Raw genomic sequence first — 19,014 nt, forward strand, 5'->3', positions numbered from 1 at the left:
GTTACAGTTGTTGACTCTGTAAGCGTCGTTGTTGATATAGACGCTGTTGCACGAAGCTTGGCATCAGGCAACACAAATTCCTTGCAAGACTTACGTATTTTGTCACATGAATCTTTAAACTTAGGACAACCATCTTCAAGGACACACTCTTGGATAAAATGATCACAGATGCCCTTGGCTTCTAAATACAACTCTATAAGTAAAGACACCAGATCAAACGCTAACCCTTGACGCACTGATGGCTCTATGTCCAGGGCATCCTCGCGACGTACAAGTCTAACATAAGCCGTGTTATTGCTGTAAATATTGCTACGTACACTAAGGTGATGATTCTGCTTCCCATCTGCTGTTTGAGAAATTGCCAAGAATAAACCAGAATCATTAACGGCTTTTTCAGCTTCTTGTCTAGTTTTCTTAAATTCATTTGCTCTATTTTCCAAATCTTTAGCTGCTTTATCCAGTTTGACTGGTAAGGTATTGCATAATATTTTTATCCATTTGACAAGTTTTTCACAAGTTTCACTTCTTGTGTTTTCGTCTTTATTATATTCTTTACATGAATCTTCAAGAGTCTTGTTTGAGTGTGTTGATTTCGCACAATAATCATTTAGTTTCTTAATGCAAGTATCTTTTTCTTTTAAAGAACCTTTTATATTGTACATGAGGGCTTTTAATAGAGGTAATTTTTCGCGAAACGTCTCACAGTTTTTTTTGAGCTTCATGCAAACCCCTTCTTCACCATTGTCGAGCTTTAGTTTATCAGGACAGTTTTCCACAAGCATATCGCAGTATCCACTCCAAAAAAAACAAATGTTATCTTTTTCATTGTCTTCTGACTTTTTAATAACATCATGACTTTCCATATTTTCCTTAAATGCCAAACAATGATTTTGCACGTCTTCAATTATTATAACACATGATTTGTGGTGTGCTACACATGTAAGATTGAATGGATTTATTTCCCTCCTAAACCACCGAGGACATTTCCTATTTAAATATGTTGTACAATTATCGACGTTTGCCAAAATATCTGTATTTTTACTCAACAAATTGTCTTTTACTTCTTTCGTGTTCCTCAAATGAGCACAATTCCTCTTTAGCGTGGCGCAAGGACCATTAAGCTCTTCAAAATCCTTTGTCAGGTCTTCACACTGTTTCTCCAGAACGAGACAATCCTTTTCTCGGGGATAATCTCTTGTTTTATCTAAAACATGCCGCAGACGATGACTCTTTCTTTCTACATCCTCTGCAAGTGCTTCGCATGTCTCTTTTGGCTTTAAACACATTGAGAGAAGATTTATACTGCTGTTTCTAACTATTTGACATTTTTCTGTTAACTTGACTGCACATTCCCTAATCCCGCTTGAATTTAAATTACGAAATAATCCAAACAATTCTTTTTCTAATTCATCTTTTGCTAATTTATAAAACTGAGCTCTATAATATGCTACTTTTAGAACTATGCATGCATCCATGAGATCATTATTGCAGTGTGATTGTATGTAAGTACACTTTGAAAGAAGACTTGTATAACTTTCTTCATAGATTATTTCTGACAGTCCATTTAAAGTATAGAGTTTAGATTTAGCCTCAGATTCCATCTTAAAGAGCTTTTTTTCCTGGAAAGCTAATTGAAGAGAATTGCATTCCCCCTGGACTTCTTTATCTATTTTTTCGCATATTTCAGTATGGTTAGTCGCATTACATAAATCCGCTAGTTCTTTTGTCAAATATTTAAAAGCGCAGTTTTCTAGATATTTAATGCATCTTTCAGTTCTGTTCCCAGCTGTATTTTTAATATGGTATGCTAACAGAATAAAACGATCGAATCCTGTAGATATGGGATTGACAATTAAGACGCCATGAGCTGCTGCCTCATCACGAAGCCGATAAAAACCTATTTCTTCTTGTAGCGTAGGTGGAAACTCTAATGGGTTAAAAGAAAGACTGTGGAGGGGGGGGTATATGATATTTTTTTCTTCACAATATTTTTTAAGGTTCACGCAGCTCTGTATCTCTTCATTTTTGCAGTTTGGTAAGTAGAAATAGCATTTCTCGAGTAAAGTGTAACAGACTTCTAATTTATAAACACCTTGAAGTGTATTTTTGATATCTTTTTCAAGAGATTTGCAGTCATTTTTTTTTTTAAGAAGATTTTCACATGTATATTCTTCTTGGAAACAAGACCAGAGCACATAATAGCTTTCTCTATTTAACTTGAAACAGGATTCTTTAATTTTTTCTTCACATGCTGCTTGACTTTTCAAATCCCTAGGAAGAGCCCTTAAAAGAGCTTCATAAACTAAATCTTCATTTATTTGACGATAACATTGTTCAGTTATTTCATCGCATATAGAAGAAAAACTAGAAAATTCTCGGAAAATCACGCATTGGATATGAGCGTAATTGCAATGGGTTTTTCCTAAAAGCATCCCATTTGAAATATTTACAATAATATCTTCAAGATAACCCTTGGCATTATTTGAGGTAGTACTAATTTGAGTTTTAAGATTTTTGCATTTCTTCTCTGCATTTTCACAAAGTCCTTTTAATGTTGGATGTACATTCTCTGGAACTAAATTAATATTTTCTAAATTCTTGCAGTATTCTTCTAGTTTCTTCTCACATTGAGCATCTATTGCGTCTTTTCTTAGAATTAAAGCCAGAATCTTTTCTTGGCTGCATAAAAATGTTAATTTTGTATGTTTTATTGCTGCTTAAAAGTCTTTATACCCTAATGAATCTAATGATGAATCAAGTAATAAGTTTAATGGTGGATCATGTGATGGATCTGACGCAGATTTTTTGTGCACGAATTCTAAAAAAAGTTAAAAACGTGAAAAAATAAAATATAATACCAATATTTTTTGAGAAAGCATACGCTATACCAAGAAAATTGGCTAATACGAATGCTTTCATCTATAATGACAACAAATAATAATTTTTATAAAAAATGTTTCATATTTGACATCGAAAAAATATTCTAAAAAAAACTAGCAATAAACGATAATATTAATAATTGATATATAACAAATAATATAATAAATAAATAAGTATTATTTTGTATTACAGCTATATATTTTGTTTTTCATCTGGTTTTTATTTTTGGACCCATAAATTTTTATGAAAAAATATTCTTAAATTATAATAAACACTTTAAATGACAATTCTATTAATAATCTTTTTTATAATTCCTGTTTTTTTATACTCTTTTTATGATTTTTTTTATCTTTTATCATACTTTTATAAATATGAATATCATTGTTCTCATTTTTCTTGCTTTGATTTATATTTTGTGTTTTTTTTTTTTTTTAATTTTTTAATTTTTTTTATTCTATAATAATTCAAATTATAAAAATATGTTTTGAATAATAATTATTATTTTCTTTAGAATTCGTTTATATTTCTATATTCTTTGTTAATTTTGGGTTTTAAATTTCTGTTTTTTAAAATCTTTTTTGGATTTTAAAAAGAATTTTATATTTAATCTTTTAAGAAATTCAGTTGATTATTCTTATTTATTTATGATATACAAGACATATTTTCTTTAAAAATAGATATTTTTCTAATTTCATTTAAAAATGTTATTTATAATTTTTCAAACTTACAAATATTTTTTAAACATCTGTTTTTATGGTTACTAATTTTGAGTTCATGTTTTATATTTTTTACAAATTAATTTATATTTCATATCTTTAGTTTTTTATTCATTTGAAGTTCTAGATATTATTATAATGAACTATTTTATAAATTATCATTTTAAATATTTTTCTTAAATATTTTTTTTAAAAATAATAATGATTATGTAAACATTTATATATAAATTTCATTTTTTTCTAGAACTAACATATATAGATTTTAATATAAGCAAAACTAGAAGTAAACTATAAATAATGACTAATTCTAGTATATATCCTGTAATTTTTTCGAACATTTTTATCAGATGATTAGTAGGGGTAAGTCAGAGGTAGATCATAGGTAGATGTGGGATAAACGTAAAAATGAATAAATAGAAAATATAATATAAAAAGTATGAGTAATAAGATAATATTAAGGTGAAGAATATAGATTAACTATGTAAAAATAAGGTACATTTTTTTTTTAAATTTGCTTTAAATCGTTTTAAATTAACGTAAAAAAGATTATTTTTTACTTTATAATTTTTTTCATTATTTTTGTTATCAGATGTATATTTTCTGTTTTAAATATTAAGGATTGTTTTTTATTTATTATAATATAATCATAATTTTTTTAAAAAATTAAAATCAAATAAGTTTCAATTTAGAAAATTTTTGTATAAAATAATATTTAGGATTTTATTAAAAATTTGATTGATTTTGTGAATTTAAAATAAATTTTAATTTTAAAAAATAAGAATTCAAAAAAAATAAAAAACATTTAAAACGTATATTTTCTCTAATATAATATATTCACTTAAATAATGAAAATAAGCGTAAAAATTTTCATTTATTATAAATCTATATAAATTTTGTTTTTAAAGACAATTTTTTATTTGAAAATTGATATTCAACGAATGCTATTTTTGAAATTGAAAAAGAAAAATATAATAAATATTATTATTAAATATTATTGGTTTTATTTTTTTTTAAATTGATATTGAATTTTCAGTTTGTGTAAAAATATTAAGAATATAATTTTGTTATTTTCTATTTATTATTTTAAAAAAATCATAGTTTTTGGTTTTAATATTTTTATTTTAAATATTCTTTATAAAAAAGAAAATAATTTAATAAAATAAAATATTTTTATTATTCATTTTTTAAATTGTATTTATAACAAAAAACAATATTTTAGATATTTTGATAATAAAAACGTTTTGTAAATTGACCTGGTTTTTAATAGTTAAATTTTGATCCTATTACTTTGTTTTTGATAATATAATTATCTTGTTTTCAATATTTTCCATATTTTATTAATGTATTTTTAAAAATATGTTTTTTTTTTATTTTTTAAATTTTTTAAAAATAAAATTTTTTTCTAATATTAAATTAGAATTCCATATTTCAATGAGAAATAATAAATCAAATTACATTTTATTTAAAAAATATAGTTTATGATATAAAAATAAAACTAGTTTAATTTTATGATTATGTTAATTTTTAATAAGTTTAGAACTTTTTAAGTTCATCTTCAAGATTATTTTTATAATATGCATTTTTTAATATTATAAAATTATAAAAGTTTTTAAAAAGTTACTGTATTCTAAGAAATAATTTGCATATGCAGTTAAAGCAAGATATTCATTTCTATATTGCAATTTTTTTTTAAATCTTGTCTTAATGAAAAATTATATTTTCTTAAGAATATTATATATTTTTTTATTTTATATTAAACTTTCAATTAATTTTTAATAATTCAATCATTTTTCTCTAATTTCTAAACAAACATTTTAGATAAATATGAAGTTTATTTCTAATCATGTACTTTTTTAAACAATTATAAGTAATTTTTAATTTTAATAAAATGATTATAGTTTTTATCTAGAATTTTCAAAATTTATTCAAAAGTTTTAAATTATTTTATTAAAATATTAAGCATTCTTGCGTATATTTGTATCTGAATAATTTGCATGTTTGCTATACCAGTTAATGTACATTTTCTTTAGATTTTTTTTACCTTTGTTATCTTAAAAATAATAGTCATTGTTATGGTTGTTACTATAATTGCTGTGTTTTGAATAATTATTGTTAGTTTTTATAATATTGCTTTCAATAATATTAATTCTCAACATGTAGGTTCTATTATCTTACATATAATCTTGGAAACTAAAGACTCTTTGAATCAACTGTTTTTAATAAATGATCAAACATCTTCAATTTTAGAAATCAAATGATCTTTCTAGAAAATCAAATACATTAACTTTATCTTTCTATGCTTTTGTATTTCTTTTTATAAGTTTAAATCATGCTATGTTTTTTCCTTAGCTATACATATTAGGTGCAATATGTTTTATAAGCTTGTTATCTTGTACTTTTGTCCTTAATAAAACAATAGTTCCTATTTCTACAATATCTTTTGTTTTTTTTTTTTTAATTTTTTAGTTTTCTTTTTTGTTTTTTCATTGACCTTTATAAATCTATAAATTTTTTCCATTTTACTATCATTTGATAGATCTTTTAGACATATGTTTCTATGTTTTTTTAATAAAATATATTTAAATTTAATATTTTCATTAATTTTGTTGCAGATAATTTTTAAATCAAACTAGAAAAATAAAAACACATTAGTTTTTTTAAACTATATTTTGGAGTCTTCTAATTTTTTTTTTTTAAAAACTACATCATTTTTTAAATTTTCTAGATAAACGTATAATTTTTCTTAAATCTATTTTCAAGATACTATGTTTCTCTCTATTTTTATAATCCTTTTCTTTTGGATAATTTCTGTTATTATTTAATTGATCCTACAAAATAACTGTTCTCATATATAAATTTATTGAAAAAATAAGAGTAATTTTTTTATGTGTATATACAATATAAATAACTTATTATATTCTTTTTTTATAAACTTTTATTAATTTTTTTATAAAAATCAAATTACTTTTATTTGAATCCTATGGTTTATAATTTGTTTTGCAATACATCATTTTTTTGTGTTTCAAACTCTCTTATAATATACTTTTCTTAAACTTTTATATTCTTCATTAATAATTGCTTGAATTTTTAAATAAAAATAGTCTGATTGTAACTTTCTCTAGTTTTTTTCAGTAAAAATAGCAGTAATTTGTATTAATCAATAGCCTTGTTTAATTTACTTTCAATAGGATACCTAGCTATTTTTAGAAACAATTAGAGTATAGTTTGTTAATTTTATCTAATTCATCATTAATTTTCTTATATCATTATTATTAGTGTATAAATTTTTCAGAACTTCAGTCTTGAGAATTTTTGCTGTTGTTTTTATAAACTCTAAGAGTTTTTATTTTTCTCAGTAATTTGAATTAAATGGTTTATATATAAAATCAATAGTAGCAATAGAGCAAATCTATTTTCCATAGTGACCTTCCAATATGGACTTTTTTCTTTACTATTTTCCTTTAAAGCTCTTTTAAGTCTATTTCCTTGTTAGTGTAGCTATCTATTTTTTTAGGATTAAAATTTAAATCTGCTAGTATGTAAATTATCTTTGTTTTTTTTAAATCTTAAGTTATCGTAACTTATTTTCTCTACTTACAGTTCTAATAATGAAAATAACATTCTTTAAATAATGATAGACTTTCCCAATTTATTATGCTTTAGTGAAATATTAATCCTTTTAAGGATATTAGAATTATCATTGATTTATAAGATTTTAACAGGTTTTTTTATAAAGATATAATACCATTTATTTATTCTTTAATTTTCAAACAAGTCTCATTTATTTTTTTATATCTATCTTTTTCATGATTTTCATTGAGTGCCTTTAAAAGAATTTTTTTTGTGATCTCTTTTTGATAACATTTATTTATTAGTTTATTGCACTTTTAATTTCTTTTAGAGATATTTCTTCAAAAGCATAGATTATTATTTATTTATTCTACGATTATTATATGATTAATCTTATGTTTTTAAGTTTTGTTTAAAAATTATTGCATTTTTTTCAACTTTAGTTCATGACTTTTTTTAGAGCATCTTTATAAAAATCATTTATTTTTGTGTATTTTTTATTTAGATTCAAATTCTTTAATTTTTTGCAGTATTTTTTTTGTTTATCTTTGTATTTATTTCTATCTTTAGTATTTTTTAAAGTCGATATCAAAAGATAGTTTCTGTCATTTTATACTCTTAATTACCATATTTGTCTTTTACTTGTTCATATTATCCTTATGATATATTTTAGAAGATCTTGAAATGAGAAAAAGACGTGTAAGTTAGTTAACAAAGAATATTTTCAATGCACTTTATTATCTATTTCGTGTTGTTTTAGAGATATTAAAAATATTAATTTTTAAGGATACATTTTTGAAAAAAAATATTCATATTATAAATCTTTCTATTAACAATGATTTCTGTCTATTTTTTTGTTAACAATATAAACATAATTTGAAAATATTTAAAATAAAGTTTCTTAAATCTGATTAATTGTTTATCATTTTCAAAATAAAATTAATTCTTATAATTTTAGAAAATAGTAACTATTTAAAAAATGAAAATAAGTTTCAAAAAAAGTTAATATTATTTTTTTAAAGTATTATTCAATATTATTTAAAAAAAATATATATTCTATTTTTTACATTTAATAATATTAAGAAATTTGTACATAAGGGAAAATTCTTATTTTTTAATTACAATAAATAATTATTACCTTGGTTCTCCAAAATTATAATCAATTTTCTCAATTATTCTTTTTTCATTTTCATATATTCCTATAAAATTATCTTTTAATATTTTCTTTTCTGATCTTATTTTTTTACATTTTATTTTTTTCATATTTTGTTCCATATTTTGTCTTCTAAGAGTATCTGTAAGGTAGGCTTAGGAGAACGTATAAATAAGTATAGAACAAATATGTAATAAATACAAAGTAGTCATCAAACAATTGTTAATTTTTACTGGCTTATTTTTTTAGTACATAAAGCCTTATAGTTTAAATAATAGACAAAAGTAGGATTTTTTGGTTCTAGTTAATCTTTACCTTATTTTATTATATATTTCTATAATGTTTTATATTTATTAAAAAGATTTTTTAAATATTTTTAAGTTTTTATATTACATATCTAATTAGATATTCTAATGAATTCTTCTAATTTTTCTGAGTTCTTCATAACCCTCTCTAGAATATGCTTTTCTGAAGCACTACTTTTTAGAATATCTTTTTTAAATTCTTTTTGTTTTGTAGTTTAACATAAATTGATATTGTTTCCTTTATCTAAATTATAAGAAAAAATCCTTTTAAATCATAATAAAGATACTCATTGCCCATATAACAATATTTACTATTGTCAATTTAGATATTTTTATTCCTTCACTTGGTATCAGTATCCTATCTGTTCTATTTCCATCTTCAGGTACTTTTGTTTGTGCTTTTTCTGTTGTACATGGCACTGGTTTGCATTTTTGTGTCGATGTTATAAGTGATGTACTTGTTTTCATTTCAGTAGATAGTGACTTACTTGTTATCCAGCTTGTCTTTGAATGAAGCAATACACAGCTTCCATCTGTTATCTTTATTATAGTGGACTCTGATTGGGTATCTTTTAAAGAATCTGTAATCGTTACTGTAGATATAGATGTAATTACTAGAGATATAGCTTCAGGTAATTCAAATTCTTTGCAATATTTGTCTATTTCTTTGCATGAATCCTTAAACTTAAGACAATCATTTTCAAAAACACACTCTTGGATAGAATGATCACAGATAGCCTTAGCTTCTAAATATAATTCTATAACCAAAGATATTAAATCAAACGCTAATCCTTGACGTACTGATGGATGAGTATCTAGAACATCTTCACGACGCATAAGCTTAATGTAAGCTGTGACATTATTGTGAATATTACTACGTGTATTAAAGCGATAATAATTCTGCTTTTCATTTATTGCTTGAGAAATCAGTAAGAATAAACCCGAGTCATTAACAGCTTTTTCTGTTTCTTGTTTGGCTTTTTTAAATTCATTTGCTCTATTTTTTAAGTCCTCAACAGCTTTATCCAGTTTAATTGGTAAGGTATCACACAATATTTTCACCCATTTGATAAACTTATCGCAAATTTTATTCCTTGTCTTTTCATCTTTGTTATATTTTTGACATAAATTTTTAAGAGTCTTGTTCGATTTCATTGAATTTCTACAATAATTATTCAGTTGATTAACACATATATCCTTTCTTGTTAAAGAGCCTTTCATATTGTACATGAGAACTTTTAATAAAGGTTTTTTTTCACGAAATGTTTTACAATTGTTTTTAAGTTTCATACAAGGCCCATTGCCACCGTTATTATCATGTTTTAGTTTATGGGGGCAATTTTCCATAAGCATATCGCAGTATTCCTCCCAAAGAAAACAAATATCATCTCTTTCTTCATCCTCTTTTGATTTTTCAATAACTTTGTGATCCTCCATATTTTGTTGGAATGCAGAACAATGATTTTGCACGTCTTCAGTCATTATAACGCATGATTTGCGATGTGCTACACACGTAAGATTGAATGGATTTATTTCCCTTCTAAACCATTGAGAACATTTTATATTTAAATATTCTGTACAATTATCGACATTTACTAAAATATCTTTATTTTTGATTAATAAAGCACCTTTCAGTTTTTTTGTATTCCTCAAATGATCACAATGTTTTTTTAACGTATTACAAGGAGCATTAAGTTGATTGAAGTCTTTTGTCAGATCTTTACATTTTTTTTCTAAAACAAGGCAATCTTGTTCTTGTGGATAATCTCTTTTTTCATCCAAAATATGTTGTAAACGATGACTTTTCTTTTCAACGTCCTTCGCAAGTGCTTTGCATGTTTCTTTTGGTTTTAAGCATAATGAAAGTAGATATATACTTCTATTTCTGAGCGTTTGGCATTTTTCTACCAATTTATCTGTACATTTTTTAAGTCTATTTGAATTTAAATTGTGAAATAAGCCAAACAACCCTTCTTCCAATATTCCGTATGCTAATTTGTAAAACGCCGATTTAGAACAACCTCGTTTTAAATTCTGACATGCATTTAAAAGAGCATTAGAACAGTATGAACTTATATAATAGCATTTTGTGGAGAAATTTATACAATCTTCTTGAGAAATTGTTTCTGGTAGTTGATCCCATGAGTAGGAATTGGATTCAGTATTATTATTTACACTAGAAAGTTTATTGTTGTAGAGATATAATTTAAGAGAGCGACATTCTTCTTGTAATTCATTATTCAATTTTCTGCACGTTTCATCATGACTAACTGTATTACATATACTTTTCAGATCTTCTGTTAAGTATTTAAAAGTGCAATTTTTCAGAGAATTAATACATTTCTGAAAATTATTTAATTTTTCTGCATTGTTTTTTCCATAATAATTTGAAAATACTAAGAAACGAGAAAGACTTGTTAACAAAGATTTACCAAGAAAAACGCCAAAAGCTAGTGCCTCTGAATAAAGTTGCTGAAGACCTATTTTTTCTTGTAGTGTAAATGAAATCATTGGGTTAAAAGAAAAGCTATGGGAATGAGGGTATATAATGTTCTTTTCTTCACAGAAACTTTTAAGCTTCATACATTCTTGTTTGTCCTCTTTTTCACAGTTTGATGAATAGAAATAGCATTCCTGAAGTAAAAAATAACATTTTTCTTTTAGTTTATAATTATTTTCAAGTGTATTTTTGATATTTTTTTTAAGACTTTCACAATTATATTTTGCATTTTCAATAAGAACATTACACGTACGTTCTTTCTGAAAACAAAACCAGATTAAATAAAAGTTTTCCATATTTAACTTTTGACAAGAATCTTTAATTTTTGTTTCACATGCTGTTTTATCTTTTAAATTCCCATCAAGGGCTCTTAAAAGAACTTCATATGTTAAATTTTTACTTATTTTTTCATAACATTGTTCGAGTATATTATCACATACAATAGAAAAACCAGAAAATTTTCGGAAAAACATGCATTGAAAATGAACGTAATTACAATGTTTTTTTTCCAAATAAAATTTTAAATTTTCGATATTATTGTTAATATTATCAAGAGAATCTTTGACTTTGTTAGAAATGGTAGTAATTTTGTCTTTAAGATCAGTGCATTTTTGTTTTCCTTTCCTTTCTTCACATAGCTCTTCTAATATAGGATACAAATCCTTTGGCTTTATATTTATACTTTTCAAATCATTACAGTATTCTTTTAATTTTATTTCACATTGATCATTTATTGCGCTCTGTTCTAGAATTAAAACCAAAATTTTTTCTTTGCTGTATAAAAAGTATTAATTTTGCTAATTTTATTATTAATTAAATACTTTTATACCTTAATGAATCTAATGATGAATTTAATGAATCTAATAGTGAATCTAATGAAGATCTTTTATAAGTAAATTCTAAAAAAAAAGTTAAATAGGAAAAAGAATAGAATAAAATACCAGTGTTTTTTGAAAAAGCATGTGTTATCCCAAAAAAAGTAGCTACCAAAAATGTTTTCATTTATAATAATAATAATAAAGATTTTATAAAAAATACTTCATATTTAATATTAAAAAAATGTTGAAAAACTATTTTGGAAGATAGTGTTAAGCAATAATAATTAAAATAATAAATAGACAATTTTCTTTATTTATATTTTAATATTTTCTAGTAAATTTATATTCGAATTTATGTAAATTTTTATATAAAATTGTTTTTAAAATATGATGCTTTAAGTATAATTTTGTCTAAAATATATTTTACAATACCTTTCCTTTAACAATGATTAATATTTATTTTTCTTATTAATATCAACTCTATATCTTAAGTAAAAAGTTATTTAGTCTATAGATAATTATAAAATTAAGTTTGGTTTAAATAACATTATTTGTAGTTTTCAATACTTTGAAATATGTATTTTGAATATTTTTGTCATTGTTTTTTATAATATGCTGATATAAACATGTCTTTAATTATTTTTAAAGATTTATTTTCAATTTCAATTATTTTATCTAAAATATATTATGTATTGATATTTTCTTATACATATTTGTTATATATAATTTATATCATACTACTTTTTTATTATGATATAATAAAAATTCTCTTAAATATTCTTGTTTTTTTATTACATTTATAAACATCTAAATACCATTATTCAATTTTTACCTCAATATCTTTTCCTATTTCTTGCTAGAACTTCTGCCCTGGTTTTTACTTTTAATATAATTTTCCATAGCATTTTTTGTTAACATATGATTTAATTAAGATTTTTATTATTTTTTTTTTAAACTAACCCTAACATTATATATGATATGTTCTTTTTCCTTTTTCAACTTTATATTATATGCTACTAGACATTTTTTTTAATTTTTGTTTTAACAATAAAACTTTATATTTTAACAATAAAACTTTATGTATTTCTTTTACCTTTAATATTTTTCAAAGTAATAAAAATTTTTTATATGCATAATATTTAGATATATATTTTTATATATATTTTTACTAATTTTTTAGAGTTCTTTTCCATTTCTTAAAAGATTAGAATAGCAATTTATAATACCATATAGTTGCTTGTTTTTTTAATTCTTTTTAATACTTAGATTTTTTTAACTTTTTTAGAGTAAATATTCCAAAAATTTAATTTTTATATAAATATAAATTTCTTAGTAGGAAAATGGGTTTTGTTTAAAATAAATTAAAAATATATAGCAATTTCTATTGGATAAACAATAAAATTTTCTGTTTTTGTTTTTGAATATGATATTTATTTTTTTAGTTCTTTTTAAAATCTTTAAGGTGAATTTCATTTGAATAACAAAAATTAGCATTTTATTCTTTTACGTCTTTGTTAATGAAATATAAACTTTTTTATGATGTAGTTCTTTACACTTATATAAAATACTTTAAATTCATCCTTATGTAATTTTGAATAAAAATAATACAGCTTTATATTTTCATAATCATTTCTTTTAATGAATTTTGATTTATGCTATATTATGATGCTAATTATGTTATAAATAATAAACTAGTTTTAAATTTTTATTTTAATATTTTTGATTTTTTCAATCTATTTTTCAATCAAATCCATTTATTTTTTATATTTTAATTAATATTATAGTTACAAGCATAAACTTTAGATATTTTTGTATTTTTTAAAATATTATTATTTTTAAATACATTTTTGCACTTTTAATTACTGTTTATATCATTTTGAATAAACAATGTTAGGATTAATAATACATTTTATTCATTATTTTTAATAAGATTTTAAAAACCATTATTTCTATTTAATATTTTCATATTTATTTTTATGTTAATATAGCTATTAGTTTAACAAAAGCAAAAAACATGTTTAATTGAATAAATGTTTTTTTCTTTATGTTTATTTTTAATTTTTTTAAATTTTTTTATTTATATCAATTTGAATTATAAAATAGCATTTAAACATGAGAGATATTTTATTAATAATTCTTCTAATTATTTTATTGAATGCACATTTCGAAATAATGAAAATTCTTAATCTTTTTAAAGGTATTTTGTTTTAAAATTGAAGTTAGAATATTATTTTTTGAAATATTATTATTTTACGTTTTTATTGTTTTTTTAATTTTTGTCATTTTAGAGAAAAAACCTATACTATTTGTATTAAATTCATATATAGTTCAAAAAATAAAAAATAATGTTAAAACGATGTTTTTATGATGAATTTTTGTTTCAGAATATTTTTTTATATCAAATTTACTATATTAAATTTACTTGACTATCTTATAATCACTTTTTTGAGATATAATTAATTGGAAAAATTAATATAATTATCAATTTTCCTGTTTAAAGTATTTTTTTTAATAACATTAAGTTAAAAAATGTGATTTTTTCATTTATTATTAATGATTAACTTAAAAGTAACTTTAATTCTAAAACAAGGTATTTTTAATATATAAAATTTTTTTGTAAATAACATAAACTTTATACAGAAAATAATCATTATTTCGAAAGTATTTGATTTCAAGAAAAAACATTTTTTATTTTTAAAAAATAACATTTTTAGAAGTAATATTTTTTTAAAAAGCTTAATATTTAAGGTAATTCAATACTTAAATTTTTTATAAGCATGAAAATAATATTTTATTTATTCTTTTCTATGTATTTTCAATAGATTGATTTTTTAATCTTCAGATATAATTATTTAAACAAAATTAATTACATTTAATTTACTTCAATAAACATATCTAAAAACATATTTAAGTTTTATTAAAACGATTTAAAGAATTAAGTTTAGAATTAAATAAATAGAGCAAAAAAAAATTTTTATACTATATTTTGTTTTAATAATTCTCACTTATTTTCAAGTTCTTTAAAAAAATTAAACTTTTATATAAAGTATTTTATTTAAAATATTTTTGTTTTTTATGTACTTATTTTTTCATTGATGAATTACAAATTTTAATTGTTTTAAAATAAATGTAGAGTTAGAATTAAAAATAGGGGTTTTTAAGTTTTAACTAATTTTATCATTAACTTTTATAAAAATTAATTTTAACCCCTATAACCGAAATTCATAATGATCATAAGACTCGAATATTGTGAAACTAAAAAGCAGGTGATTCGTAAAAACTTTTAGCGTTTGTTAGCGTTTTATCGTATCTCTAAAATAAGAAAAATTTACTTAAAATGATAAAACTTATTTTTTATAAAAAACATTTATATTAATAAATACTAGATATTATTTATAATAAATATTTAAATAACTTAAAATGGTATAAAATTTTTAAAGATAAAAAATTAGTGTATTTTTTTAATATAATATATATAAAGACGAAAATGTATAAAAACAATCGATTATCCAAAAAAATTAAAAAAATATATATATAATTTTAAATTTTAAAAGAGAGATTATACAAATGTATACGATTTATCACCCTGTTGCAGTAGCAGCTGCAGCAACTATTGGTGCGATGCTTTTTGGATTTGATATTTCTTCTGTCTCTGCATTTGTATGTTTTCTATAACTCGATATTGATATTAATATAAATCTAGGTTACTGCTCCACAATATCTAGAATACTTTAATCGTCCTAGTCCTTTTTTACAAGGTGTTATCACTTCATCTATGCCTGCTGGATCTGCAATATCATCCCTTTTTTCTGGATTTATTACAAATAGAATAGGTCACAAAGCTATTTGTCAATTAAGTGCTTGGATTTGGATTGTTGGTGCTATTATTCAGTCGGCTTCTGGTAATGCAATACATCTTATTCTTGGGCGTTTTATTTCTAGTATAGCTATTGGCCTTTCTTCCAGTCAAATTCCTGTTTGGATTTCTGAGTTAAGTCCAAAAAATAAACGTGGATGTCTTATTTCTATTTTTCAGTGGTCAATAACATGGGGCATATGCATTATGTTTTATATTTCTTATGGTTGTACCTGGATTAAAGGACCAACATCTTTTAGAGTTGCTTGGGGTATTCAGGTGGTTCCTGGACTTATTTTTTCAATCTTTGTTTTCTTCCTCCCACAATCCCCCAGATGGCTTGCTTCACATGATCGATGGGAAGAAGCTCAATATATTATTTCTAAAGTAAACAACAAATCTGATTATAACAATCCAGATGTCGTTGCCGAAATAGAGGAGATAAGACAGGCTGTTAAAATCGATAAGGATAATGTAGGTTATTCAGCATTATTTGCTAAAGGCTCTCGTAAAAGGACTTCTATTGGTTTTTTTACTCATGTTTGGCAACAATTTACTGGAATGAACGTTATCATGTATTATGTTGCTTATGTTTTTCGAATGGCTGGCTATAAAGGCACTTCGAATTTATTAGTTTCTTCTATCCAATATGTTCTTAATGTTATTATGACTATTCCAGCACTGCTTTTTATCGATAAGTGGGGGCGACGACCAACATTCATTTATGGTGCAATTTTAATGGCTATATTGCTCTATGCAGAATCAACTTTTATGTCTATCGGCGGTCGTTATATTTCTAATTATGATGGGAGTGAAAATATACGATGGACTATGGAAGACCATCCAAATCTAGCAAAAGCTGCAATTGCATGTTCTTATTTGTTTGTATGTGTTTTTGCTTCTACTTGGGGACCATGTGCTTGGATTTATGTTTCAGAAATTTTCCCTCATAATCAACGTACAAAAGCTAATGGATTATGTACTTTTGCAAATTGGACTTTTAATTTTGTATTAGCTATCTTTGTTCCTACTGCATTTAAAAATATTCAATGGAAAACATTTATTATTTTTGCTGTTTTTTCAACAATTATGGCTGTTCATGTATACCTGATGTTTCCTGAAACATGTGGAAGATCATTAGAAGAAATTGAACAAATATGGAAAGAAAAAATACCTGCATGGAAAACAAAACCAATTAAAATGAGTAAATATAATGATGAAGATACTAAGAAATCTTACAGTGATGAAATCAAAGTAGAATTAAATGAAAAAAAAGATAATGAATTTGAAGTTTAAAAGTAATGAATGCTCGAATGAAGAAATATAATTAATATTTTATGAATTCAGGAGTTATGTTTTAAAAAGTCTTATTATCATATAGGCATTTTTTTATATCATGCAAAGTTCTGATCATATTAAATTATAAATGTTAGTAAAAATATTCTTGATTTTTTGCTTCTAGTTCATATCAATTATATTTATTAATGAATTTCTGAGGAATTGATTCTGGTTTGATAAATATATTTTTAAATGATTTTAAATATATGATATTTATAAAATTATAAAAATTTTTTATCCTCTTGTTTTTGTGATTTTTAATGTTTGAATTATGAAAAATTAAAATATTTAATTTTTAAAATAAATTTTAATTCTAAAAAATTATTTAAGATATCAATTGTTTAAATATTTAAAATTCATAAATTTTCGATAATTTCTAAAATATAAACTTAAAAATAATTTTAAAAATAGATTTAATGTTTCAGAATACTAAAAAAACTTTTTTATTTAAAACAACTTTTTTTTCATCTCGTTGTTTAAAAAGAATTTCTTTTATTAGATATAGTTCTAATAATGTTTATATGGATCATGACTTTAAACCTCAAGATAAAAGTATTTTCGATTATTGAGAATATATAGTACTGGTACTTATTTCTAAAAAATAGTATTTGTTTCAATGTCAGGAGGTGTCGATTCTAGTGTTGCAGCAGCTTTGTTAAAAAATAAAGTAGATATATATTTATATATATAATATTTTTGATTAAAATATTATAGGGATTGGATGTTGTTGGCATTTTCATTCGAAATTGGACGCAGGATGGTGATTTTTGTTCTTCTCAAAAAGATTTTTTAGATGTTCAAAAAGTTTCAAGAGTATTATCAATGCCAGAACCTTATTATGTTGACTTTTCTCGAGATTATTGGAATTTTGTTTTTCAGCCAGCTCTTGATTCATATAAAAATGGATATACTCCAAATCCTGATGTGGATTGTAATAGTTATATTAAATTTGGCTCTTTATTTAGAAAAGTTCAACAAATAGTTCAAGAGAAGTATCCATATTGTAATAGATGGTGGATTGCAACTGGGCATTATGCTACAGTTAAAACACATATTCCAACGTCTTCATCACATTTATTGCGTTCGAAAGATATGAATAAAGATCAATGTTTGTATTTATCAAAAATTTCTCAAAGTTCTCTTCGTCGAGTATATTTTAAATATTTTATTTTTATAATTAAATATAATGTAGACTCTTTTTCCTTTATCTAATTTTACAAAGCATGAAGTTCGTAGAATTGCAAAAAATTTTTTATTGCCAACAGCAAATAAAAAAGAATCACAAGGACTTTGTTTTGTATCTCCAAATACGGGTAGACATTTTGCAAATTTTTTAACTAACTATCTTAGCCCTCAGCAGCTAACATATATTGATATTTCTACTGGAAATGTTATTTCTATTTCTTCAGATAAAGGTATATGGAGTACTACTATTGGTGAATCATCAAGAATTTCAGTATCACAAACAAAAAATAAGATTAATAGAAAATGGTTTGTTGCTAATAAAGATGCATCAAAAGGTATTGTGTATTTGTGTGAAGGGTGGGATAATCCTGCATTAATGAAAAATGTTATATATTGTAAATCATGGCATTGGATAGATTCATCTTTAGAAGAGTACGGTGAATTTATCGGACAAATAAGACATAGGCAAGAACCTCGTAAACTTTAAATATTTTTCTATGCGTTAATTTTAATTTGTTCTAGAAAGGTGTTATGTGAGCAAGTATAAAGATAATATGATAAAAATAGAGTTCGAAAAAATGCAACGAGGAATCGCCCCTGGACAAAATGTAGCAATTTGGAAAGAAAAAGTGTGTTTAGGTGGAGGAGTTATACATCAAACAGAATAAATTTATAAAAGCTTATAAGACTAAT

The 19,014-nt window shown here is 23.1% G+C and overlaps 5 protein-coding genes across 5 annotated transcripts; 3 read left to right on the top strand and 2 right to left on the bottom strand.

Annotated features, from left to right (window-relative positions):
• Positions 1-1,146: 1,146 nt before the first annotated feature.
• Positions 1,147-2,919, bottom strand: T551_02054 (uncharacterized protein; the record flags this gene model as incomplete). Its single annotated transcript, XM_018374317.1, has 4 exons — positions 1,147-1,194; positions 1,242-2,679; positions 2,734-2,818; positions 2,859-2,919. The coding sequence occupies 4 exons, from the start codon at positions 2,917-2,919 to the stop codon at positions 1,147-1,149; spliced, it is 1,632 nt and encodes a 543-aa protein (XP_018229269.1).
• A 2,501-nt stretch (positions 2,920-5,420) lies between these two features.
• Positions 5,421-6,086, top strand: T551_02055 (uncharacterized protein; the record flags this gene model as incomplete). Its single annotated transcript, XM_018374318.1, is given in 9 exon segments — positions 5,421-5,441; positions 5,495-5,527; positions 5,557-5,605; positions 5,661-5,691; positions 5,713-5,752; positions 5,844-5,900; positions 5,918-5,932; positions 5,946-6,038; positions 6,063-6,086. The coding sequence occupies 9 exon segments, from the start codon at positions 5,421-5,423 to the stop codon at positions 6,084-6,086; spliced, it is 363 nt and encodes a 120-aa protein (XP_018229270.1).
• A 2,805-nt stretch (positions 6,087-8,891) lies between these two features.
• T551_02056 (uncharacterized protein) lies at positions 8,892-12,126 on the bottom strand (the record flags this gene model as incomplete). Its single annotated transcript, XM_018374319.1, has 3 exons — positions 8,892-11,898; positions 11,954-12,023; positions 12,066-12,126. 3 exons carry the CDS (start codon positions 12,124-12,126, stop codon positions 8,892-8,894), a joined length of 3,138 nt encoding a protein of 1,045 aa, XP_018229271.1.
• A 3,383-nt stretch (positions 12,127-15,509) lies between these two features.
• T551_02057 (uncharacterized protein) lies at positions 15,510-17,094 on the top strand (the record flags this gene model as incomplete). Its single annotated transcript, XM_018374320.1, has 2 exons — positions 15,510-15,602; positions 15,646-17,094. The coding sequence occupies 2 exons, from the start codon at positions 15,510-15,512 to the stop codon at positions 17,092-17,094; spliced, it is 1,542 nt and encodes a 513-aa protein (XP_018229272.1).
• A 658-nt stretch (positions 17,095-17,752) lies between these two features.
• On the top strand, positions 17,753-18,989 carry T551_02058 (tRNA (5-methylaminomethyl-2-thiouridylate)-methyltransferase; the record flags this gene model as incomplete). Its single annotated transcript, XM_018374321.1, has 4 exons — positions 17,753-17,803; positions 17,851-18,285; positions 18,329-18,797; positions 18,844-18,989. 4 exons carry the CDS (start codon positions 17,753-17,755, stop codon positions 18,987-18,989), a joined length of 1,101 nt encoding a protein of 366 aa, XP_018229273.1.
• Positions 18,990-19,014: the final 25 nt, after the last annotated feature.

This window comes from Pneumocystis jirovecii, assembly GCF_001477535.1.
Source record: "Pneumocystis jirovecii RU7 chromosome Unknown supercont1.9, whole genome shotgun sequence".
Taxonomy (NCBI): domain Eukaryota; kingdom Fungi; phylum Ascomycota; class Pneumocystomycetes; order Pneumocystales; family Pneumocystaceae; genus Pneumocystis; species Pneumocystis jirovecii.